Here is a 26,867-nt window from a genome sequence, read left to right on the forward strand (position 1 = left end):
TCCCTTGCTAGGTCCTGTGCCCAATCCCAATCCCTGTCCCTGTGTGGGTAGATGGAAGAGAGGAAGTGTGGAGGAGAAATGGCTAGCTCGGGAGGGTGGTTATCCCCTGAGTGTAGTGTGTGTGTGTCTGGATTCCCCAGTATGGTAGGATCCAGTGGTGGCAGCTAAAATATGTCCAGTGAGTGAAGTCCCATTCCCAGTTCCCAGAGTATGGTGCCTGGTGCTCAGTAAGAGGGGTACAGGTTGAGAGTCAAGGGCAGTGAAGAACTGTCTCACCAGTCTGAGGGGGAGTGTGTGGATGAGTGGTGTCTTGAACTGGAGGAGTTGGTGTGAGTTTTTTTTAAAGGAGCTTGCACAGGAGGTGTACCTTTGGTGGTGTGCAGGAGGTCCTGCAGAGGCACTGGACAAGAAGGTGGATGTCTGGCGGTGTGCTAGATGTCTTGCAGAGGCATTAGGGAGTGATTCTAAAAGTAGTGGCTTGTGTATCTGATGATCCTGTGTAGGTGAAGAGGTTCATGTGTAGCCCAGCTAGGTCCCATTAGGATGGTAGGGGTGTAGGGGCTCACGTCCTGTCTCAGTGGAGGCGGAGTGAGTGTGGGACGGTGTGTCCCACGTTGGCCCAAAACCCTGTCTCTGGGCCTGGAGGGTTCCCCCGGGAGCGCCAGGTCAGGGGCCTAGGCTGTACATACAGGTCATTTGAGGAGGATCTTCCTGTGTCTAGAGGATGGGGAGTGTCTGTAACCAGAACTCAGGCGGTCCTGGTGTTGGGTAGTACCACTCCCAAGGTGGGAGGGTGCAGAACTCTGGAAGGGGGTGCAGAGGGACAGTGGACTTCTGACCCCGGTGCAACCTGAGGGTTTAGATCCTAGGTTGGGAGATTAGGAAGCTTCCAGGTCAAGAGGAATCTCTACCAAAGTAGATCAGCTGAAGAGATTGAGGGGGCTGCCCTTGCTGTGTGTTCTGAGGCCCAGCTCCAGTTTGTTGTTTCCACTAAGGTAGAGGAAAGGGGACTTTGCTGTGTGCTGTGTCCCCCCACCTGCTTGAAGAGGGACTGTGCTGTGTGCTTTGTACCTCAGAAGTGGAATAGTTCCCAGGTGGTAGAGCAGTTGCTGGAGAGAGGTTCTGATCTGGTGGGAGAATTGTGGTCTGGTGGGTGCTTCCCTGTGAGGGTGCGGAAACCCAGAAGTAGAGGTAGGGTGGGGCATTCTTGCCCGTGACCTCTGGTCAGCCTGAGGGTGTGGTCCCTAGGTTGAAGGATCAGTGGTAATTGTAGCTATACTGAGAGAGAGAGTGGAGAGTGGCTATTGTGTGCCAGGGGTTACTGCCCCCCACTCTGTGGATTGGTTAGGACCTGTGATATTTGGATGGCCTAGGGCCCAGTCCTGGCTGTGGGTGACTAGTGTGTACCAGTGGGGTACCCTAGTTGTGCCAGAGAGATTTTGTTGAGAGAAATCTATGTGGGTTCAGAGTGGCGAAAAACTGGAGGGTGTCCCTGCCGTGCGGGCCCGTGTCCGTGTTTTGTCGCCCAAAGCAAGGAAGCCCATCAGTGGAGTGATTGGTCTACCCTGCGTTTTGGCTGGAAGGGGGTTGTGTTGGACCTGGCCCTTTTGGCAGGTTCACCCCGAGACTTTTTTGCTTTTTCCTAGCCTGTTTCTGGAACCTGGTGTTAGTGATTTTAGGTCTAGGCACACTTTTTCACTGTGGTACAGTGTAAAGTGCGTGTGCTCTCTGTGTATGTGTGGTGAGTGACCTGCCCTCCCATAGGAATGAATGGGGAATATGTATGCCCATGGTAGTTCCTGATGTGTGGGGAATGCAGGGTCGAGTTTGCTATGTGCGAACTCGTGAGATTGAATGCTGCGTAATGGTGTATGCGGCATGATTGTGTCTAGTCTAGAAGTGCCACTTTGAGAAGTTGGCATATTTGTGTAATTTGTGCCTGGCGTGTGATTGGCTGGTGAGCCTGGCCCAGAGTGCCTGGGCCTGCTTGTGGATTGACTGTCTGGTTTGAGGGTGAAAGGGGCTGCAGAGCCCCAGGAGGTTGTCTGAGTCAGCCCGTGGATGAAAGGCAGCATCTGCTGCCAAGGAAGTGGGTGGAGATAGCACCTGAGAGTGAATGAGGCTGTGCCTGCCTGCCACAATGCTGGCTCCACCTCCCCGCTGGGCGACTGTCACCTCTGTCCCTGATACTGAAAGGACTTCCCTATAACCAGTTCCAGCTGGTTCTCACACTGCCTGCACAAAGACTTCAAAGACTTTTCTGTGTATAAGAAGGGGCTGTGTCCCCTTCCAAAATTGTTCTTGTTTTTGGACTTGAATCTGCCAGGGGCGTGCTGCTGCTTGGGCTCAGGGGAATCCCTGAGCCCTGCCCAGCCCCTGGACTCCTGATGGACTTTCCTGGATGCCTGGAGGACTCCTGGGGGACCCCTCTGCCTTGCCTGGGCTGATGGGGGGGGACTTTGCTTTGCCCCCTGGAAATCTCTGGGACCTTTGCAGCATGGAGAAGCTGCATTGTCCTGCAGAGAGCGCTGGATTTGTATTTCTAGCGCCTGGAAGCGCTGTGCTTCCCCCTGAGCGTCTGGGAGTGCTCTGCCTGTTCTCTAGCGCTTGAGAGCGCTTAACTTTCACTTCCGCGGCTGCCCACACCGCATTTTGCCCGTATTTTAATTATTTATTTAAATTCGGGTGCTACCCCGTGTGTGGCGCCTTAGCGAGTGCTCACCTCGCTTCTATGTTTATATTTAACTTCGAGGGTGCCCACCCCTCATTTGGTGCCAGAGAAATCGCTGTCCCCCCGCCCGGAGCCGTGGACGGAGACCCAGAGGCGCCGCGCTGTCATTGGCGGGCCTGGGAGGCTCGCCCTGTGAGGCCGCGAGCTGATTGGGCCGTTGGAGGGGGCTCGTCCCCGTGAGCCGCGCTCTGGTTGGACGGACGAAGGGGAGCAGACAAGATGGCGGCGGCCGCTGCGGGGCTCCCGTGCCCGAGAGGGAGCCCCGAGAGAAGAGAGGAGCCGAGAGGTAGCGTGGCCGGGGCTCGAGTGAAGAGCCCTGTGTGCGGGCAGAGCCCCTGCCCGCGTGCGGAGAAGTGCCGGCAGCAGGGAGGACGCCGCAGAGAGCGGCGCGACGATGGCGCCTCCCCGCAGCAGAGCCGGTCGCGGCGCGACGATGGCGCCTCCCCACAGCAGAGCCGGTGAGTGAAGGGCTGCGGGGGGGGGGGGAGCTCCGTGCGGTGCCGGTCTGAGGCACTTGAGTCAGGGCGGCCCCGGATGGCAATGGGCCGCCCCACCGCATACTCGTTTGGCCCACGAGGGCCCCGGGGACATTGTTGTTTGTGTTTAGAGCCACGGAGGCTCTAGGGGGCATACCTGATTTACGAGCCCAGCGAGGCTCGAGGGCCCTTTCTGTTTTTAGAGCCACGGAGGCTCTAGGGGGCATACCTGATTTACGAGCCCAGCGAGGCTCGAGGGCCATATTAGTTAGAGGGGGCGTCGGGGCACATTGTCGGTGCCCGCCCACTCCTGCCTGCGAGGAATTTGTTTTTAGAGCCTGTGTGGCTCCCACAGTTGGCGCAGTTTGTGCCTAAGGGTCAGTGAGGGCCCTGGCGCAGTTTTGAAGTTCTTCAGCTGCCCAGCAATTAGTGGGCAGCTGCACCGTTTAGGTCTTGGGATATTCCCGGGTGCCCAGCAAGTAGTGGGCACCTGCACCGTTTAGGCCCCTGACATTGAGACTCAGGGCGTCCTAGCCCCAACAAGGCCAGTTGGCCTAGGGACTGCCACAAGTGGTGGCTTATGTAGGGTTTGCGCAATTGTATGGGTATTGCACCTCTGAATGTGATTTCTTGCATCATGTGTTATTCCTGCACCTCTGAATGTTTTTAGACATCATGTGATTTTTGCGCTATTGTATTGTTCTGGTACCTCTGAATGTATTTTTATTGCATCATGTGCTTTGTTCTTAACACCGCTGAATGTGTAGGTTTATGCATCATGAGTTTCCCTTTACTACTCCTCTGAATGTATATTTATGCATCATGGGTAAGGAGTAGTTTCTGTCCTGTAACTCCAGTTCTGTAGTAGGGGTATCTCTGTTATAGTCATAATCTAGTGAATAGTCCCGCCCATGTGCGTGGACCCCGGAGCAATCAAAAAATAATCTCTTACAGTGTCAAAAAATGCAGAAAATGCATAGACACTTGAGAGAGAATTTAAAGACAGATAATGCAGCCAAAGGGCTACACTGTCCAGTACTTCAGCTAGAAATTTCCACCATAAAATCCACAAAACAGCAAAGCCTGTACAGATTTCCCTTGCTTAACAGCAAAATCCCTCAGGAATGATAGAGAGAAGAACCTGGACAGACAAGCCCCATAGGCTGCCATTATGTGGCTTAATTAGGATACTGTGCCTTTAAGAGAACCTTCCAGAACCTTCTCTCAGTATCCCAGAATGCATAGCAGGTCCAACTTAGCCTCAGTTCTTTTCGAGGGCGTAGGAAACGCCAGACCTGTAGCATTATGATCATGAACAACACTCCACCGGGGAGGCGGGAGGGCGCTTATGACTATAACAGAGATACCCCTACTACAGAACTGGAGTTACAGGACAGAAACTACTCCTTCTGTAGTAGGGGATCTCTGTGTATAGTCATAATCTAGTGAATAGAATGGCAAGCCCATCCCCACACCAAGCGGCGGTGGAGAATAAAATAACGCCACTACTGTGCGAACAGATTCCGCAGCGAAGCCTGCCCAACCTGAGCGTCTGCCCTGGCATCAGTGTCCAGGCAGTAATGCTTAGCAAAGGTATGGACCGACTTCCAAGTGGCCGCCTTGCAGATCTCTGCAATGGGAACATTACGGAGCATAGCTGTCGTAGCAGCTTTGCCCCTGGTGGAATGAGCCTTAGGCTTACCTCCTAAGGTCTTATTAGCTTTGTAGTAACACAACTGTATGCAGGACACAATCCACCTCGAGATGGACTGTTTAGAGGTAGCAAGACCTGTCCTGACTGAGCCATAATTGACGAACAATTGGTCTGACCTACGAATATCTTTAGTCTTATCAAGATAAAACTTCAGCACCCTCCGCACATCCAGGGAATGTAAAGACCTTTCCGCCGGAGATGAAGGATTCTGAAAGAACGTAGGCAAAGTGATAGTCTGATTGATATGAAAATCAGAAACAACCTTGGGAAGAAACTTAGGGTGAGTACGCATAACAACTTTAGCATTATGAAATACAGTATAAGGTTCTTGGCAACACAATGCCTGAATCTCACTCACCCTGCGGGCCGATGTAATGGCCACGAGGAACGCCGCCTTCCAGGACAGGTGCTGCAACGAAGCCTTATGAATGGGTTCAAAAGGCTCCTTCATCAATCTGGACAGCACCACATTCAAGTCCCATGAAGGCGAAGGAAGCCTGACAGGAGGGAACACTTTCTTCAAGCCTTCCAAAAAATCTTTGATCACAGGGATCTGGAAAAAGGAAGTCTGTGAAGGGCCTTTCCTGTAGGCAGTCAAAGCAGCCAGATGAACCTTAATGGAATGGACATTAAGGCCCGACTGCGCCAGATGAAGCAGATATGGAAGGATGACATCCTCCTTGCATGACGTAGGGTCATAGTTCTTAGACTTGCACCAGATGCAAAACCTCTTCCACTTGTAAGCATAGGAAGTCCTAGTGGAAGGTCGCTTAGCCTCCTTCAGTATGCCCATACAATCCTCTGGGAGATTCAGATGGCCATATTGCACTATTTCAGGAGCCATGCCGCCAAACTCAAAGACGAGAGGTTGGGGTGCACCATCCGCCCCCCGAACTTCGTGAGAAGGTCCGGCCTGCACGGCAGCTTCATGTGAGGAAGGAGAGATCGGTGAAGCAGGTCCGTGAACCACCACTGTCTGGGCCATTCCGGGGCAATCAGAATCATTCTCGCCCTGGATTGAGACAGCTTGATGAGAACCGCCGGAATCAGGGGAATTGGTGGAAAAGCGTACAGAAAGCTGTTCGACCAGTTGATCCATAACGCGTTCCCCAGCGTCCCTGGCTGGTAGTACCTGGAGGCGAAGCCTCGGCATTTGCTGTTTTCGGCGGTGGCAAACAGATCTACGTCTGGAGTTCCCCACCTTGCGAAGACTTCTCCTAGTACTTCGTCGTTTATGACCCATTCGTGGTTTTCCTGCACGATTCTGCTCAGTTCGTCTGCCTGAACATTCTGCACACCTGGCAGATGGGTGGCCGTTATCGACAGTCCTCGAGCCAGAAGCCAGTGCCAGATCGCCTGCGCCTCCTGCGACAGAGTGCGCGATCTCGAGCCCCCCTGCTTGTTGAGGTAATACATCGTAGTCGTGTTGTCCGTCTGAACAAGCAGAGAGTTGGTCTGAAAGGACGGATGAAAGGCCTTCAGTGCCAAGTGAACAGCTCTCAGTTCCAGGAAATTGATGTGGTACGTGGACTCCGTCGGGGACCACGTCCCTTGAATTTGCAGATCTCCGGAATGCGCCCCCCAACCTTGGAGAGACGCATCCGTCACGATGGTCTGTGTGGGAATGTCCTTGTGGAAGGGAACGCCTCTGAGGAGATTCTCCTTCGAGCACCACCACTTCAGAGACTGAAGAGCATGTAGAGACAGTCGTATCCTGTCGTCCCAAGAACCTCTCCTCTGGTCCCACTGATCCTCTAAGCACTCCTGCAGAGGACGCATCTGTAGCCGTGCGTGAGGAGTGAGAAAGATGCAAGAGGCCATCGATCCCAGTAGAGAAGACACGGTCCTCACAGTCGTAGACGGAGTTTTCATGAGAGCCTGAGCCTTCCGAACGAGTGATAAACGTCGCTCTTCCGAAGGAGACACGCTTGCTGACAGCGTATTGATGGAGGCCCCCAAGTACTGGATGCACTGCACCGGAATCGGGACCGACTTGGACATGTTGATGTGCAACCCCAGCTTGTTCAAGAGAACGCACGTCTTCTGGAAGTGTGCTCGGGCTTCCGAGAAGGAGGAGGCTTTGATCAACCAATCGTCCAGGTACGGGTAGACAAACACCTTGTTCTTCCTCAGGTGTGCCGCTACCACTGCCATACACTTTGAGAATGTCCTGGGTGCAGACTTCAGTCCGAAGGGTAGCACCGTGTACTGATAGTGATTGGTGCCGACTTGAAAGCGCAGAAATTTTCTGTGTTTGCATGCAATGGGCACGTGGAAGTATGCGTCCTGTAGATCTATGGCACACATCCAGTCTCCCCGTTGCAGCTGAGGGTAGATCTGATGCAACGACAGCATGCGAAACTTTTCTCTGCGAATCCACTTGTTTGCCTGCCGCAAATCCAGAATGGGCCTGAACTCGTTTTTGTCCTTCTTGCGGACAAGAAAGAACCGAGAGTACAGACCTCTTCCTCTTTGAGACAGAGGTACGTCTTCGATCGCCCTTTTCCTTAGCAGAACGTCCGCCTCCGTCTGAAGCTCGCGCAGTTGATACTGCGAGCTGACGGGAGGAATCGATGGAGGAGGGCTGGTGAAACGTAGACTGTATCCATTGCAAACAATATTCAGCACCCACTTGTCCTGAGTAATTTTTCTCCACTCTGCCAGAAAAAATTGAACGCTTCCCCCCACCGGAGCGGGTAACGGACGAGGGGGAAGTAACAGCTCAGGGACGGGACCCGGCCGGGCCCTTGGTCGCGGTAGAGGACTGTTGATGACCTCTACCACCCTGCCGCTTCTGGAAGGGCTGCCTGTACTGCTGCTGCTGCTGCCGCTGTTGATGTTGACCAGCAGACTGCCCCCTTCCACGACCCTGCGCCCCAAACCGACGCTGGTACTGTCGGAAGGGTTTCTTCTCCTTGGGCTTTTCCAGGCCCACTGCCGTCAGGGTCTCCGCTTCGGCCTTCATCCTGGCCATCTCATCATCCGCGTGCTTCCCGAAGAGGGTATCTCCGGAAAACGGGAGATTCGCCACGCGTTGCTGTGCCTCCGGTTTCAACGATGTCAACCTGAGCCAAGCATGGCGTCTCTGGTGAATCCCGTGGCAATATCCGTGCGCGGACAGCAACGATATGTCTGCTGCGGCGCCGATGGCCTGATTAGAGACCAACATCCCCTCCTTGACGATCTCCACAAAGTCCTCCTTGCGGTCTCGAGGGACGAGATCTGCGAACTGCTCCATCGAGTCCCAAAGGGACCGGTCGTAACGTCCCAGCAAAGCCGAGTCACTGGCTGCCTTCATGGACGAGGCGGATGTCCCACACGCCTTGCGACCCGCAGAATCGATCCACCGGCTCTCCTTGTCCGGAGGCACCGTGGACGCAGGGGAGGTGGCATGAAGCTTCCGAGCAGCAGTCACGATGACTGAATCCGGTACCGGGTCCTTCCTCAAGAAGGCTGGGTCTGAGTCCGGAGCCCTGTACTTTTTCAGTATCCTGGAAGGGACAGATTTCACCGTTGCCGGCGTCAGGAATAGCTGTTCGGCGGGCTCAAGGAGCCCCGGCACCAGAGGTAACAGGGGGCGAGACAAGTGCCTCTTGTGTAAAGTCTCAAAGATTACCGAGGTAGAAGCCGTAGGCGCTTCAACCTCAATGCCCAACTTCGCCGCACCACGCAGGAGAACCTCCTGAAATGTGCTAATATCGTCTATCGGAGACACCCTAGTCTCCGGCGAATCGGACAGCGTGGGCGAGTAGGAACGGGTCCCAGAAGGAGAACGTGACCTGGACCGACGTCTCTTGTGATGATGCCTGGATCGTGATGAAGATCCGCGGCCACTCCTCGATTTGTCCCGTCTCCCCGAGCGAGACCTCGACCTCTTGGGCCTCGGACGCTCCTTCGGCCTCCCAGGGTCAGGAGCTCCAGGCTTCTTAGGAGTCTTCTTCGGAGGCGTCGGGAACTTAGGCATCGACACCTCCCTCGGTGGGATCGGGGGTGGAGGAGCAACCGGACGCGGGTCCCGCGGAGCCGGCTTCGGAGGCGGGGTAGGGGCCTTCGGAGGAGGACCCTTCGGCACAGCCGGCCGCGGAGGAGGCGTAGACGGCTTCATCGGAGTATCCACCCCGGAATGCGCCGGTCCCGGCGAGCCATCACCTCTACCAGAGAGTGGGGAGCCCCCCACAGTCCTGGGCCTGTCCTTAGGACCTCCAGACGCTGAAGACCGGTGTCCAGACGACGACCGATGTCCCCTCGACGTCGAACGGTCCTTCGGCGTCGACCGAATCACACTCCTCGACGTCGAACCGTGTCTCCGTCTCGACGTCGACCCTGACCAGATCGACGAGCCACGAAACCTCGACGACGGGCGATGGTGCCTCGACGGCGACCTCGACCTCTTCGCCGGTCTCGACGTCGACTTCCTGGATCGCTTCGACGGCGACCCTTTGGACCTTCTTGACGTCGACCTCTCCGACCTTCTCGACGTCGATCTCCTCGACCGTCTCGACGTCGGCCTTTTGGAATGCTTCGACGTCGACCTCTTCGGCGCCGGAGATGCCTTACGTCTCGACGGCGACCTTGACGACGAGGATCCCCTCGACGACGATGTCCTCGACGGCGAACGGCGGTGTCGCCTCGACGGCGAGCGCCGACGCCGGGCCCTCCGATGTCGATCACTCGACGCCGACAGCGACGACGAGGATATCGACACCGGCTTCGACGGCGGCCGGAACACGTTCCTCGACGTCGACGGGCGACGTTTTCTCGACCCAGAGCCCTGGGGAGACCTGGAACTGGCTGTTGACCGTCCCCTCGACGTCGTGGTCAGCGCAACTGACCCAGACGGAGACCTTGGGCGCGGGCTGGTCTTCCTGCCCCTGGGGAGCCCCCCAGAGGCCTCAGCATGGGTAGAAGGAGCCCCTCCTGACCCACCTCGTGCCTTCAGCTTTCTCTCCTCAAGTCCCTGAAGCCTGATCTTCTTCCTCTCCTTCAGGGTCCTTCCAGAGAAGCTTCTGCAGATCCTACACTCCTCAGGGATGTGGGAAGAGGGAAGGCAGAGAATACAGACCTCATGGGAGTCTGTCTTGGCCTTCTTTCTTGAGCACTCAGGGCATTTGTCGAATAATGCAGGCATTATTGGACAAAAAAGAGTGCAGAAACACAGAAAGAAAGTCACCAGAGTACTTTAAAAGTACCAAAAATCGAAATCAGTGTAAAACACCAACAAAAACCCTTGAAAGGGAGAGCTCAATGCTCCAGGGTCCTGCTTGCAGGAGCCGGAAAAAAGAACTGAGGCTAAGTTGGACCTGCTATGCATTCTGGGATACTGAGAGAAGGTTCTGGAAGGTTCTCTTAAAGGCACAGTATCCTAATTAAGCCACATAATGGCAGCCTATGGGGCTTGTCTGTCCAGGTTCTTCTCTCTATCATTCCTGAGGGATTTTGCTGTTAAGCAAGGGAAATCTGTACAGGCTTTGCTGTTTTGTGGATTTTATGGTGGAAATTTCTAGCTGAAGTACTGGACAGTGTAGCCCTTTGGCTGCATTATCTGTCTTTAAATTCTCTCTTAAGTGTCTATGCATTTTCTGCATTTTTTGACACTGTAAGAGATTATTTTTTGATTGCTCCGGGGTCCACGCACATGGGCGGGACTATTCACTAGATTATGACTATACACAGAGATCCCCTACTACAGAATGTGTTCTTGCTTATACCCCCAAATGCTGTGTGATACTTAGGTGGTTGTTCTTTTTAGGACAGGTGGTCCTAGTGAGGTTCTGGTCCCCTGCGTGAAATTCTCCTAAGGTGGTTAGGGTTACGTAGGTGGTACTTACCTGTTACCAGTAGATACTGGTTGTGATTTAGAACTGTTACTTTGTGCTACAGTGATTTTATATCCTTTTATTCTAATTTCCGACAGTATTTCTATTTCTAAAAGTGCTGATTATGACAGTGGCCCATGTGTCCCTGTCCTGTGTAAATAATCCCATGTGAATATTGCCCGTGCCAGTTGGCACAATGCATATGTGTGGTTCTATCTGATATGTTTTGACAATACAAAAGTTATTTTAATATAACCTTGTGTTGGGTTCCTTTTGTGGTGTGCCTAGGATGCTGTTGCTGTTGTGTGCTGGCGCAAATGCTTTACACATTGCCTCCGAGTTTAGCCTTACTGCTCGTGCCAAGCTACCAAGGGGGTGAGCAGGGGTTATCTTGGCGTGTGACTCCTTTGCCCTGACTAGAATGGTGGTTTCTGCCTGGCTTTGGCGTCAGCCTTAGCCTACCAGAAATAGCCAGTTCTAACAAATACATTATGCACCGCAGAGATTATTAACAAGGTGCCTCAGGCCCCAAGGTCCAAGCATTTTGATAAAAGGGAAAATGCAGCTACTCCCATGGGTAGAGCCGACCTTTGATTGTGTCTGACTCTAAAAAGGGTAAGAAACTGGAATGTGTGTGGCGTCAGGACTACTGACAAAGCTAAGATTGAATTAAAGATGGTGTTGAGAAAGTAGAAGGACATGGTAGTCTCAGCTAATGCTACTCAAACAACATTTTAGTCACGGAAAGTCCTCCAGGGACATATGTTCCCTAGTTAAGTCTTTAGCCTCTTCTAATTTCGCCATCTCAGCCATTATATCATCCCAAGGCCTAGTAGAGCGACTTTCTACCTTCTTTGAAGATACAATTTAGACCATCTGTAACACTATGAGCACCCCTGTTCTAACATTCACACATTAAGATCTGTTTGACGAAATTCTTCTCTTTGGGGATGAATCAAGATGGTCAGAATTACTTACTGAAGCTCTCACTGTATCTCAGCTTGCCCAGTTGGACTGCTTAGCAGACCAACAGCTGGCAACTTTTGCAAAGCCAATTACGGCAGGCTCCAGACTTGATCCCATCCCTCCTAAATTCTGAAAACCTAGCTAAATCAGTTCTTTCACAACCTCTTGGAGGTACGTAATAGTTTCCCTACCCATCCTTGGATCCCTTTAGAATGGAAAAATCCCTTGATTGTTGCGCTTCTGAAAACGTCCAATGTACACCAAAGTGACCTCTCCAATCATCAGCCCATATCCCTTCTCCCTTTTACAGTCAAGATTCAGGAACAACATCCCATCTTATAACTCGCTCAGTCTGGCTTCTGACCGACTCACGAGATAGAAAGTGCATTGCTGTCAGTCCCGGACGACTTGGGCATGGCCATTAATTGCAATGGGGTGACCCTGTGTCCCTCAGAACCTGCGTATACCACAGTATATAGTTACAATGGGTTCTGGTGGGAAAGGAATATTTCTTCAACAGTTTATACTTTTTCTTTTCATTTTGACATATCAATAAATGAGTACCAACAGACATGAGTCTAAGTTTCCTTCGTATATTGTCATTCATAAATCGAAGTTACAGAAAAAGTCAAGCAAGGGTGCTTCGGATGGTGACAAAAAGGTGAAGTGCTCCTGCAATGTGATCAAGTGATTTAAACAAAACAACAAAGACAACGCATTATTGACATAAATCAATGCAGCCGACTGGACATTTTGGTGCATTCATTCACCCTACTACCCAACCTGAAAGCCTAGCCCATGTCCTTTTTGTATGCCCAGAGTACAAATCTCCACGCTCCAAATGGCTGAGGCCATTATGTATTCAGAAAGGCATTAAAAGAGGCACTGAAGCGCTAAGGATTTTAAGAACAGATGGTTCTGATAGCTTGGTAATCGCCGTGGCCAAATTTTTGAAATGGATGTGGGTAATTCGTAGGAACAAATTAAAATTACTGAACACTCCATTAATTTAATCCTGTATTAAACTTTGACTGTACAGAAATTAGAAATGTATTGAAAACTTAATTCAATGTTTTTAATTCTAGTTTTATAATTTAACTAATATGTATGGAACAATCAGTGGACTGGATCAATTTAGAAGTGTAAATAAGAACATCCCTTAGATCTTGTAAAATAACGAATGAAATAACCATCCATTGTTGCATTATGCATCTGATGTTGTGATTTTACTTTTATCTCACGTTGTTTTTAAATATGTTGTCTTTTATGACTTGTAGTCGAAATAAAGACTTATTTTGATTTGATTTGATTTGACATAAATCAATTACATCAATACAGTGCCTATTTGTGTTTAGAAAAATTGTACAACAAAGTCTAGCTTTGCTAATTGTAGGTGCCTTGTGCCATGTTCAGTGTAGATGCGGGGCACAAAATATAGATCGTCAATATTTCAACCCTTTTTAGTCATGTTTATTAAAAAAATCAAAATGGGTCTTCCTCAGGACTAAAACATGTGCAGCATTCAGTCAAAGGATAATAATTTTACAACCCAGTTTGAATACTGGATCAGGGATCATATGCAATGTGCTGGGTAGATGAGCCTGCCCACCCTGGCCCAGGCTGGGGTGGGGTCATATGGAGGCGGTGCAACTTGTGGCTCCAAGAAGTGTCCACAGGGAAATTGTAACTGCTCCTGTTTATAGGATCCTTCCTATTATTTATGTACGGGGCGGCAGAAGCATAATTTCAGGCAGCCGTGCCGAGTGCGGATCAATATATGGATCCTCAATAGATTTCAAAAGGACAGTAACAACTTGTCCTTTCAATGACTTCAAAATCGGAAAGAATAAATTGCTGTTGTTCCTTGCTGCGCTTTGGGATGGTCCTGATGTGTCAGTAGCATTCGATAAAGTGTCTCACTCCATCCTTCTCACAGACTAGTGGAGGTCAGGATTGGTGGAGAAGAAATTTGATTGCGCAAAGCCTATCTTGAGGGCAGACAACAAGCGGTCTATCTTCCTCCTTAAGTATTGCTTTATTTGTCCTTGGGTCAAGGAATGCCACATGGGTCTGCACTCAGTCCAACCCAGTTCAATATTTACATTCGTCCTGGTCAGGTCTTATTGCATTGCATGCGTGAATTATACAGACAGCTAATCATTACCTTGCAGTGCATGACCACGGTTGCCGCTTGGCTTCAAATAATTTCCCTGAAATTCAATTCTAGTAAGACCGGAGTTCTTTGGATCTCCTACATATCTCAGGCTAGCCCTTTCCCCTTGCCATTTGGGCTCCAAACCTGAATGGATCCTCCTAGCCCTGTACAGTCAGTTTAGAATTAGTGTTTTTTCTTAGAAGACAATTGTCTTTAAAGAAACAGTCCTTCTTGTGGTTGAGGACACTAAGGCGCTCGACAGATGGTTATCCAGACCATTATCCTCAGTCACCTTGACAATTGTAATTCTATTTTTTTGCATTCCCCTTTGGTGTGCTGGAGATGCAGGGTCAAAAGCCATGAGAGAGAGGAGAAGAGAGAGCAAAAGAGAGAGGAGAAAGAGAGCGGAGAAGAGAGAGAGAGAGAGAGGGGAGAAGAGAGAGAGGGGAGAAAAGAGAGAGGAGAAGAGAGAGAAAGAGAAACGAGAAGGGCGATTGAGAGTGTGGGTGTGGGTGTGTTTGTTTGTTTTCCTTCTCTCTCGGTCGGGATCCGTCGGTCAGTCTGTGCAACTATCCTTTTTTTAGTCCCATTCCATACGATCCCCTCTCCTCCACCCAAGCTCTTTGACAGCTTACTTAAGAAAACTTGCAAAGTATCAAATGAATGGAGCATGCGATGGGCTGTTCGATATGAGGCAGTGACCTGAATATCTGTGGCCATGTTTCCCCTCATAGATGTATCCGCTAACAAGAAGAAACAGAATATCAGAAGCGGTTATGAGGGAATAATGGTACTATTCCTTAATCTGTCACCTAAAGGAAACTCTACAGAATTACACAACTTTACAATACATTAACTCATACTCACATGTTGTTCAAAAGGCTCAGGGAGACACCAAAAATCATATGGATGATGCCAAGAATGACAGACATCTTCATTTTGAAGGAATTAAGAAATGTAAGCTTGTTGGTCGCGATATTCCAAATCTGGATTTGGAGACAGGGAAAAAAGTACACAGCATATACTAATGATTAGTCTACTGTGTGAAACACTAATAGAAGTATTTACGGAAGGTGAACATAAGCCAGTATAACAAGGCATTATCTCGTTAAGAAGAGTTTACAAAGTAATAATAGAGTAGATAGCAAAATAGGTAACATGAAGAATTATTTTAGCAGGTGTTCACAGAAAAAATGGGTCTATGGCACTGTAAAATATCATTGGCATTGGCAAAATTCTACGGTCTCCAGGTAAGGAGTTCCTAAGTTTTGGTGCCTAACCCAGAAAGCTTCATCAGCTGTTTCATCACGGAATTATTTGTTGAAGTTGGAATTGACAAAATGTGGATTTATTTGAATAGTAATGGAACGGGGAATCACCAATTTGCAGTGGCTCCAAAGCACTCGGCATAGTGTTAGCGGACCACAACATAATCAAACTCTCAACCTTTGCACAGTAAAGGAGTCTCTGATCCTTTGCTGAGGACAGAGACTGTCTGCCACATTACTAGAATAGTTACAGACACAGACAGACGAACAAGTTACTTAACCTCAGTAACAATATATCTGTAAGAGACATATATTAGTTATGGATTCCTAACCTTAGAATTACCCCCAGGTGTCAGACTGGATCCGGAGAATTTTTCTTCAGCAGTACTCCTGCAAGGCTGTAGGTGGCGATGGTCGACTCCACGTTCGTCACTGGTGTCGTGATCGCCGAATGACGTCGCGGTATCTACTTAGACGCCATCCCTGCGCATTGACGTGAGTTCTTTACACGACATTCCACGCCAGAAGCACAGAGCCATGCAAGACACTGACTACTGGTGCATAAAACTAGGGCCCTGAAAGGGAGTCGCTTCCTCTAGAAGTCAGTTTGCAGAATGGAGAGGGTGGGTGGGGCGGTAAGGAATCCATAACTAATATATGTCTCTTACAGATATATAGTTACTGAAGGTAAGTAACTTGTTCATCTGAAAGAGATTATTAGTTATGGATTCCTTACCTTAGAATACATACCCCAGCAATACCAACCCCGGAGGTGGGTCTGTGAACCAAGTGCACTCCAGGAAGTCCTGAAGAACGGAGCGGCCAAAGAAGCAGTCTCTCCGGACTTGGACTGTCCAGGCAGTAATGTTTAATGAACGTGTACAACGAAACCCATGTGGCTGCCTGGCAGATGTTATGAAGGGGGACTCCACGTCCCAAAGCAGTAGTGGCTGCCGTCGCCCTGGTGGAATGGGCGCGCAACCCTGCTGGAGGTTCCTTTTTCACCAAGGAATAACACATTTTAATGAAAAGAGCGACCCATCGAGAGATGGTTCGGTTTTGCACGGCCCGACCTTTCTTGGCGACCACATAGCCAACAAAGAGCTGATAATCCACCCGGAATTGTTTTGTGCGATCCAGATTTTAAAAAACGCACGTTTTGGTTCCAGACGATGGAGCCTCTCCTCCTCTTTAGAAGGATGCGGGGCGAGAAGAAGGTGGGCAGAGTGATGGTCTATCCTATGTGGAAAGAGATAACCACTTTGGGAAGAAAAGAAGGTCTAGTGCAAAGGACAACCTTGTCCGGATGAACAGCCAGGAGAGGAGGTTTAGAAGAAAGAGCATGAAGCTCACTCACCCTGTGAGCAGAGGTGATGGCAACCAAAAAGGCAGTTTTGAGGGTCAATAGTCTGAGAGGACAATTATGTAGCGGCTCAAAGGGAGCGCATATGATGTAAGTCAGAACAAGGTCCAAGTCCCACTAGGGCATTAGGAAAGGATTAAGAGGAAACAGGTGAGTAATGCCCTTAAGTAAGTGATTTACAATAAGGGACTTGAAAAGAGAAGGCTGATCAGGAAGGCAAAGAAAGGCCGAAATGGCCGAAAGATAGCCTTTAAGAGTGCCCAGAGCAGAGCCCTGCTGGGCCAAAGAAAGAATGAAGAGGAGAACCTCTGAAAGAGGGGCAGAGCCTTTGCTGTGCACCATGCCACAAATTAGTTAAATCTACGGGCGTATACTGATTTGATGGAGGTGCGCCTGGCTGCCAAGATAACATTACAGACTTCGCGAGGAAGGTCGAAAGCTGTCCACTGTCTCCGCTCAATCTCCACGCAAGGAGATGGAGCCTGGACAGGTTTGGGTGGAGGAGAGTCCCCTACTGCTGCGACAGAAGATCCTCCCGAAGAGGCTGTCTGATCGGAGGATCGATGGCCATGTTCAAGAGCTCGGGATACCAGACTCTTCGTGCCCAGTCCGGACTTACGTGGGCCCGGTCGCGTTTGATCTTCTTCAGCACTCTGGGCATAAGTGGTATAGGCAGAAAGGAGTATAGAAGACTGCAACTCCACTCACGATGAAAAGCACCGCCTAGCGAGTGCCGCCTTGGAAATTCCAAACCGCAGAACTGCAGACATCGCGCGTTCTCTTCGGTGGCGAATAGATCTAATCAAGGCTCTCCCCACTGCTGAAAGAGACCTTGCACCACTTCTGAGTGAAGACGTCATTCGTGATCCATCATGTACTGGCAGCTGAGTTTGTCCGCCCTGGCACTCAGGGAACCCACCAGGTGTTTAACCACAAGGGACATGCCCTGATGTTCCAGCCACTTCCAGAGATGAAGGGCCTCCTGACAGTGGGTCCACGACCCCACCCGCCCCGTTTCTTGCAATACCACATGGCAGTGATGTCCGTGAACACATGCACTACTCTTCATTTGACAGATGGAAGGAATGCCTTCAGTGCAAGATGAATCGCGCGGAGCTCCAGAAGGTTGATGTGGAGTCCGGACTCCGCTGAAGACCAGAGGCCTCTGATCTCAGAGGCCCCTGATCTCCGCCTCCCCCATGTGGCAGCCCCACCCAAGAAGTGATTCATCTGTCACCACTGTGAACTCTGTTTGGAGAAGGGAGAGGCATCTACCGTTGACCCAATCCTGGTTTGTTAGCCACCACTGCAATTGGTGTGCAGTGCCTCCGATATCTGAACGCAATCGGGAAGATTCCCCTGATGCTGTGCCCACTGGAACTTCAGGCACCACTGCAGAGCCCGCATATGCCACTTGGCATGGTCCACAAGTAGGATGCAGGAGGCCACGAGGCCCAGCAGCCTTAGGGTCACTCTGACTGAAACCCGGCGACAGAGTCTGAAAGATCGGAATCGTAGCCCGAATATCCTGGACTCGCTGTTCGGGAGGATAAGCCCGAAACTGCGCTGTGTCCCAAACTGCCCCAATAAAAAGGAGCTTCTGAGAAGAAATAAGGTGTGACATCGGCACGTTGATAGTGTACCCCAGCGAATGCAGGAGGTCTGCCGTAGTCTGGAGGTGGGAAACAACAGCCTGGGGCGAACTCCCCTACAACAGCCAGATGTCGAGATAGGAGAAGACTGGAACCCCTGATCTGCCCAGATGAGCTGCGACCACTGCCATCACTTTCGTGAACACCGAGGGGCGCTGGCAAGGCTAAAGGGTAGCACGGTGAACTGAAAATGCTCGTGGCCTACCGTGTACCATAGGTAATGCCGGTGGGCAGGCAGGATAGGGATGTGAAAATTGGTGTCCTGCAAGTGCAACGCTACCATTCAGTCTCCAGGGTCGAGGGCAGACAGGACCTGAGCCAATGTCAACATTTTGAACTTCTCCTTCGGGGGAAGCGGTTGACGTCCCTGAGATCCAAGATAGGACGCAAGCCTTTGTTCTTCTTGGGTACCAGAAAGTAGTGGGAATTACAACTGCAACGTACTTCCGGCACAGGGATTCACTCGATGGCTCCCTTGGCCAAGAGAGCCGCAACTACCTGACGGAGAAGGGCCAAGTGTTCCTCTGACATGCAATGGAGTGTTGGTGGCATGGAGGGAGGGGTAGTCTCGAAGAGGGGGGGTAGCCCTTTTGGACTATCTGCTAAACCCACCTGTCTGACGCGCTGTTGTGCCAGTGGGGAGGTGATGATGAATCCTGCCACCCACTGGCAACTGGTAGCCCTGAAAAGTCATACTAGGAAGGTTTGGAGGCTGCTGCAGAGTGGGCGCTGGTGAACTGGCCCGCCCGTTGGCCCGCAGACCCACGACACTGGGTCCCACGTCCCCAGCCGCGCAGAGGCTGAACAGCTGACGCAGGCTTTTGGCTCTGGACAGAAAGTGGTGGGGCACCCATTCCGTAGCCACGAAGGGGACGAAAAGCGGACTGCGTGGGGCGAGAGGTGGTAGCGAGGCCCAAGGATCTGGCCGTAGTCCTAGAATCCTTAAAGCGCTTGAGCGCATTGTCCGCTTTGTCGCCAAACAAGCGACGGCCAACAAAGGGCATGTCCAAAAGAGTCGATTGGACATCACCCGAAAAGCCAGTGGTCCTCAGCCAGGTGCAGCGTAGCAGGGCTACCGACGTCGTATGGTAAACTTCGCTGGATCTCTACCCTCAGCAACTGCACGGGAGAGCACAGCCCGGGCCTCCTCTGGGCACCGTGGCAGCACCTGCGCGACCGTGTCCCACACAGAGTGGGTGTAACGGCCCAAGAGACATGCGGTGTTCACTGTCCGCAGTCCTAAGCTGGCGGAAAAAAACTTCTTCCCGAAATGATCCAGATTCCCTATCTGGGGAGCAGTAGGGAACGCGCAGTTGGACGTCAAGGCTTGGACTACCAAGCTCTCACGGGTAGGGTGTTGGGAGAGGAAAGTGGGGTCGCCCGGGGCCGGGCGGTGGTGTCGGGCAATCATCCTATCCACAGGAGCCCCTGTGCTGGGCTTGACCAGGTGCCCAGAAGGATGTCTGTGAGAGCCTTATTGAACGGCAACAGGGGCTCCGAAGAGGCTGCTGCTGGTTGAAGCACCTCAGTCAGGAGGTTAGTCCTGACTGCCAATCATAGGTAGCTCAAGGCCCAAGGCTTCAGCCGCCCTAGGCAGCACCACAGTGTAGGAGGCACCCGCGTCCATAGCCACAGTAGGAGGAGAAAGCATGCCAAGGTCTGGGGATGTATCCAGATCACTGGCCTCACCCAGCTCTTCTCTCCAGTCCGCGTCTCTTCCAGCTGGTCTGCTAGAGGGTCAATAGACCCCTGTCAGTCCTCCTCACCCTCCACTGGCTGCCACTCAGGGCGATAAGGAATGCCAGGATAGAACAGAGGTACAAAGGTTCTGGTCGATGCTGGTCCGGCTCCCTGTGTCCATGTCGAAGGTGGAGCCCAGGGTCGACGCCGGCTGGGGACACAACAGGCGTCGGAGGGGGCGTAGGTGTCGCCAATGAATTTGGCGCCGGAGGAGCTGTCGTAAGGTCGAGCGACACCGATCCGGATCCAGGCCTGGATCCCTAAGGGCCCTGCGGCAGCAGAGCTGAAGCCGCCAGCATTGAAGGCCTAGAACCCCCAGACGAGTCTGCAGGGCCCAAAGGCACGCCGCCGGAGTCGGGCTTCCCTAAGATGAAGTGGAGAGCTACGTAAAAGATACGAAGTTGGGCAGGGGTCGCCCCGGCTCCTGGGAAGGTAGGGAAGCTGGGAGCCGGCTCCGCGGGTGGAGCCGGACGACTACCTTCTGCAAACCGCATCGCCTGACGGACGGGGACAAGGCGAAGAGCGACGATGTTTCTTTGCCTTCTTCTTGTGCTTCGACTTATCCGAAGACGAAGACTTCGAAGAGGAGTGATGGCGGAGCGGACTGCCGAGCCTCGAGAAGCTTTCGGGACTGTTCCCGCAAAGACTTCGGGTTCATGGCCTGCCATTCGAAACACAACTTCGGGTCGTGGTCGCTCTCCAAACACCATAGGCACACGAGATGTGGGTCTGTGACCGACATCAACTTATGACAGGAGTCACATCTGGTCCGTCGTTGTGACATCCCTTGCACCATGCGTCTAACGACTCGAAAAAAGAAGAAGTCTACTGTGGTAAATAAATAATTAATTACCGGTACTATTTTTGACTATAATCAATAAACGGTTAGCTCAATAAATAAGAGTCAAGATACGAGGTAGCTAGAGTATACAGGCTTTAATCAAGCATTACGGGACAGGAACAGGACAGCCTGCATGGGAATGGAATGGCAGCTACCGGGGGCAGGAACAAAGGAAGGCTAACTTTTTAATAACAGTGCACAAGTATATATAGTTAAACAAAATACATTTACAGTCAGTACAGTAGGCGTAGCAGTAGGCGGGGTTTGTAGCAGTCGCGAAAGATAAGGCATAACTGATGCAACAAGAAGGCGTGTACAAGGCGTATACATAGACATGTGATGCAAACGTAACAGAAGTGTCATAAATGGGGCGGAAACATGGAGGGGGCTACCTGAGCAGCTGGGACCTCTAACCTAGTGGTGCGCGCAAACTGACAATGACGTGTCACTAGGGAGAACTGGGGGGCTATGACTTCTGCGCTAGAAGAGGAGACTAAAGTCTGGAGTGTCAGAGCGACATGTACCTAAGCATATCTAGTATCTAGTGTTTAGAGAACATGTTGATAGAATCCAAAAGTTATCAGGGTAAAGGCTAACAGACATTAAGACTGGTGCATACATAATCCTACATGTAGTGCGTGTGCGGGGAATATTCTATGAATATTAATACAGTATTTCTCTTACATGGAGACATAAAGGCTAGACCATGACGGAAACTATTGATGCGATTCAGTAGCTAAGGAATGCAGAGAAGGAGGGCTGGACTGATAACTAGAAACATAACATACTCTTGGCAGACTGGAGACAGAGCCAGGCCGGGCCGGGCACTGCGAGGCATGAAAGTAAGCTAAGGGTCAGGGATACAGGTGGGGGCTGTATCGCTCCTCGGAGAGGGTTCAGGAAACAGGAGCTGAATCTGAGTCCGGGCCCTTTTGAGGCCTAGAAACGGGGATATTTCAATGAATTAACGTGCACACTGTGAAACGTGGCAACGTAGCTTTACATAGGCCTGATATTCGTTGTATTCACGAAAACTGGAAACTGGCATACTAGAGATGGACACAACTATAATTGCGTCTTTAATCGATCAGAAGGGAATACATGCATATCGATCATGCACATATGGCATAGCATGGGGAACACGTAGGGACACAGAACACGGCAAAATTTACTTTTCCACATTCCCTCCTTGTCACTACGTTTCCATCAGGAAACATCAATATTCATGATACCATCTATCATTTCATATAGCATCATTTGCTCGTCTCGAATTGTCTTGGAACGGGATTTATAGCGGGACCTAGGACTAGGAATACATGATGTAGCACAAATGCCGCAAATCGCAGGGCCACATTGTATACAGAGGCAGCAACTGAATATGATCATTACTGCAATACCTAGGAATGACAATACTTTCCATCCCCAAGAAGATATGATACTCCAGAGCCAACCGGACCATGTCCAGGTGCCTGGATTCTGGTGTAACTGATGGGCAATTTTGTGAAGTCTGGTTATAGCTGAATAAACAGACGGCGCGTTATTAGGAATGAAAATGCAGCAACTAGATCCGATGACTCTGCATGCTCCTCCTCTATCGGCCAGTATGACGTCAAGAACGAGACGATTTTGGAGCACGACAAATCTCATAGCAGATTGCTCTTCGGTTAAGTTACCTAGAGCAGAAGTAGTCTCATTCACTACTGCTTCAAGGGTTCTGGTTAGTCTACGTATTAACTTACTATTCTGGATAGGGCCTATAAAGAAGAAGAAACCTTTATTGAAATCTGTATACTGTTCTAGAGCAGTTTCAGTTTGATCGACAATTGGAGACTCGATCTCCCTTCTATGTCTAATGTGTACTAGATGTGTGTTTCTGTGATAATCAGATGGGGCTAGAAAAACTGGTGGCAGTAGGAAGGCAATGTAACATGTTCCATCCCAATCGAGGGGCAGACGAACATACGCGGTCTGACCACAAACAAAATAAGAATGACGTGAAGCTTTGAAAATAGATTTCCCACTGTCACTATACTCGACAGTAGTAGTACAATCACTATGTCCTACATGTACGGAACCAGTATTCCTGACACATAATTCGCCTTTGACTGGTAGTACTGAAATAGCAGGTAAGTCTGGAGTAGTATCAGACTGAACATTCAGGACCATAAAATTCGAAGAATAATTACCCAAATTATAAACTTCATTTTCTAGATCTAACCCTGTTCTATGGGGGAGACCTTGCTTGTCTGGAAAACATGTTCTATTCAGAAGGGACATATCATTTGAAGATGACGTTAACATGGACCATGCTCCACACGAACCATTATGTGAAAACGGATAAGGAAAGAGTGGCAGAACTCCCTTCGGTGTCTGGAAAGGGGGGAGTCGACCACACACCCAACAATTAGTAGCATTGCTGGTCTGGTGTGAATAATGCAACATCCTAATGAATGTGTTATTGCGCATAGCAAGACGATAGGATAGCTCGTGAGGGGGCAGATCACTAAACGTGTGCTCTACTGTAGCATTAGAAAACTTATTTACATGAGAAATCGGAAAACATAAATGCAATGCATAACTTGTGCAGGTAACCATCAAACTTAGAAACAATAGAAAACTTAGAAAAACGATACATCGGACAGAGTTTTGACTAACTCTCTCACTATGGGGGTCTATCTCATACATGTCAGATACCTGTCTAACCGTTTCACCCGAGGGGGACTTAGACAATTAAACTGGCTGACTTATTTTACTAGACCGGAGTTTTAACTTATACTCCTGCTGCGGAGTTTTTTCTAACAGGGGAGGCTTGAATTCAATGTCAGTAGCGGGACAGTCCTTGAGAATAGGGCAGTCTTTCGAAATGGAACAATCCTTTGAAAAAGTTTTAGTTCGTAATCCATGGAACTTCTTGACGTGAGACAGATGGACCCACCCCTTACGGCCTTCCAACTTCACGGCCGTACGGGTGGTCAAGAGGACTAGTTGAGGTTGCTTCCAGCGGGGCTCCAGCGGACTTGAACGATCAAAGTTCCTTATCAAAACGAGATCCCCGGGGATGACCTCATGCGGTTTCACTTCAGTATTGTCTGGAAATGCGGCGGCAACCTGTGAACGACAAGAGTGTAGGGCAGACATCAAGGAAGCTAGGTAATCTGTCAGCATATTACTTGAAACATCTGTAATACTGCGGGGTCTAGGTGTACCCCACATATTTGGGGGGAGGCCGAATACGACCTCGTACGGGGACAGACCTGATCTGGAATGTGCGACCATTCGCATAAAGAATAAAGCGACTGGCAAAGCTACTAGCCAGTCTACACCTTTCTCTTTACAAACTTTGGCAATGCGGATTTTCAGGGTCTGATTATGTCTCTCTACGAGACCGGCTGCTTCTGGATGGCGCACACAATGGAACTTCCACTGGTACCCTAACAGAAGGGAAACATGTCTCATTAACTCTGATGAAAATGGCTGGCCGTTATCAGAATACACGACCCTAGGGAGTCCATAACGGGGGAAGAATTCACGAACCAACTGCTTGGCAGTGGTCGCTGCTGTGTAATCTGGGACTGGATATGCTTCTGTCCATCTGGACAAAGCGCATACAACTACAAGGACATACTTGAAACCTCGACATCGCTCCATCTGAATATAATCCATCTGGAGGACCTCAAAAGGGTGGTCAGGGGGCTGAAATCCACCTTGTTCCACCGGGACACTTTTACCTGGATTGAACTGGCAACATATCATACAAGTACGGACTTTCTGCTTGGCTGCAGCTCGTAAGTGTTTGTTAAACCAAAGGTTCTGGATACTGTCTAACATAGCTTTTTCTCCTAGATGTGCTGGACTATGTGCGGTATTGATAATGACTTGAACCATAGAGTCAGGGAGAAACCATGTGGCTTTTCCCTTCGTCAACCATCCCTGATCTGTCTGGACCCCTCCTTGTTCGGACCATTTCTTGATTTCTTCAGGAGTAGCATGTAACTGTATGTCTATGACATCTTGTGTAGGATCCTTAACTGTCATACAAGTAGTCTGTTCTGGAGTGGATGTCTGTGTCTTGTTAACTGGAATGTCTGGTGTCTGAGCTGTAAGCTTGGCTGTTCGATCTGCTAGATCGTTACCTTGGGAAACAATGTCTGTAACTTTCGTATGTGCCTTGCACTTCATGATCGCGATAGCTGTCGGTAAATGTATTGCATCTAACAGAGCTTGAATGAGGAGACCATGCTGAATCTTGGTTCCATGAGAAGTCATGAAACCTCTCTCCTGCCAGAGCACTCCGAAATCGTGTACAACTCCGAATGCGTAACGCGAATCTGTATATATGTTTACTTTCAGGTTCTTGGCACGTATGCAGGCTTGGGTCAGAGCAACTAGCTCTGCTGCTTGAGCAGACAGGGTGTCAATACGGCGTGTTTCAATAACTTCAGTGTCAGTAGTCACTGCATAAGCGGCTACTAGTTCTCCTGTACTAGTTCTCATACATGAACCATCCACATAAAGTGTCAGGTCGGGATCAGGTAAGGCAATGTCTGTCAGATCTTGTCTTGGCTTAGTCATAGTGTTAATGACTTCCACACAGTCATGTGTGGCAGGATTTGAAGTAATTGACGGTAACAGTGTAGCAGGATTTAGAACGTTGCAGCGTCTGATTTCTATGTGTGGCTGGAACAGTGTCAGTTCATAACCTGTTAAACGTGCAATTGTCAAGTGCTGAGTCTGTGTTCGGTTTAAAAGAACTTCCACGGAGTGTGGAACTTGTACTGTCAGGGAGTGTCCTAATACTATGGAATCACTTTGTCTGATTGCTAGAGCTGTGGCTGCAACTGACTTGAGGCACGCAGGCAAAGCCTGGGCTACTGGATCTAATGTGCTCGAAAAATAAGCACAAGGCTTGTACTGTCCGGCTTGATCTTGTGTAAGAACAGATAATGCAGTACCATCACGTTCTGTGACAAAAAGTGTAAAAGGCTTACTGTAGTTCGGTGTAGCTAGAACAGGTGCTTGACATAAGGCTTTCTTTAACTCATTAAAACTAAGTGTATGTTCAGATGTCCAAGGGAGAACAGTCGATACGGCTGCCTCCTGTGTCGTTAGCTGTATCAGTGGCTTTGCTAGAAATGCATACTGAGGAATCCATTGTCTACAGTAAGAAGTAAGGCCAATAAAAGCACGTACCTCCTTCTGTGTCTTGGGCTGTGGAAGACTCGCTATCAACTGGATGCGGTCTGGTGTCAACTGCCTACCCCACTTGGACAGTAAGTGGCCTAAGTAGATCACTTGCTGGACACAGAACTGGAGCTTTGAAGGGGACACCTTGTGCCCCATCTCGGCTAGGAAATACAGAACTGTAAGCGACGCTCGCTCGCAATCACGTTCAGAACGGGCTGTGATCAGTAGATCATCGACATACTGGAGCAGGGCAGTGTCAGTTGGCATGTGAATATTGTCTAGTTGTCTCTTGAGTGCTTGACTGTAAATGCTAGGACTTTCTGTGAAACCTTGAGGAGCTCGTGTGAATTTATAGCTCCTTCCATTTAAACAAAAACCGAAAAGGTACTGGCTGTCTGGATGAATTGGAACACTGAAAAATGCATTCTTGAGGTCTATTACAGTAAAAAATGTAGCTTCAGAATCAATAGCTGTCAATAGAGATGAAATATCTGGGACTACTGGATACTGGGGTATGATACATTTATTAAGTTCTCGAAGGTCAATCACTAATCGATATACTGGAGGTGCATTTGGATCAGTACGTTTCATGACTGGAATGATAGGAGAATTACATATATTGGAGTCGGTTTCTACAACCACTCCTTGAGCAATGAGCTTGTCAATAATTTTGGATAAGGCTGCTACAGCCTCAGGTGGCAATCTGTACTGTCTGATTCGTGGCAAGACTATACCTTGCTTGAGAGTCACACGATGTGGTGTGATCTGCATAAAACCTACATCAGTTGGACCTTGCGCCCATAAATGCTGCGGAACATTCGACAATCTTGGATCAAAATCTCGTAATACATAGTGACCTTTAAAATCCCTTAAAAACATACGTATTCCTTCTGGAGAACAGCAAATAACTGCACCTAATTCTTTCAATGTTTTAATACCTAACAAATTTTCTGGACATGAT

At 49.9% G+C, this 26,867-nt stretch overlaps 1 protein-coding gene across 7 annotated transcripts in view; it reads right to left on the reverse strand.

The window, feature by feature from the left end:
* The window catches only part of ATP6V0A1 (ATPase H+ transporting V0 subunit a1), a 290,761-nt gene that overhangs the window by 123,848 nt on the left and 140,046 nt on the right, over window positions 1-26,867 (reverse strand). For all 7 annotated transcript variants that reach the window (XM_078645385.1, XM_078645387.1, XM_078645386.1 and 4 more), the window contains one exon: window positions 14,726-14,844. In XM_078645385.1, coding sequence (XP_078501511.1) covers window positions 14,726-14,844 — 119 coding nt within the window. The remainder of the gene's footprint in view (window positions 1-14,725; window positions 14,845-26,867) is intronic.

Source organism: Lissotriton helveticus, chromosome 5_1 (assembly GCF_964261635.1).
Source record: "Lissotriton helveticus chromosome 5_1, aLisHel1.1, whole genome shotgun sequence".
NCBI classification, from domain to species: Eukaryota; Metazoa; Chordata; class Amphibia; order Caudata; family Salamandridae; genus Lissotriton; species Lissotriton helveticus.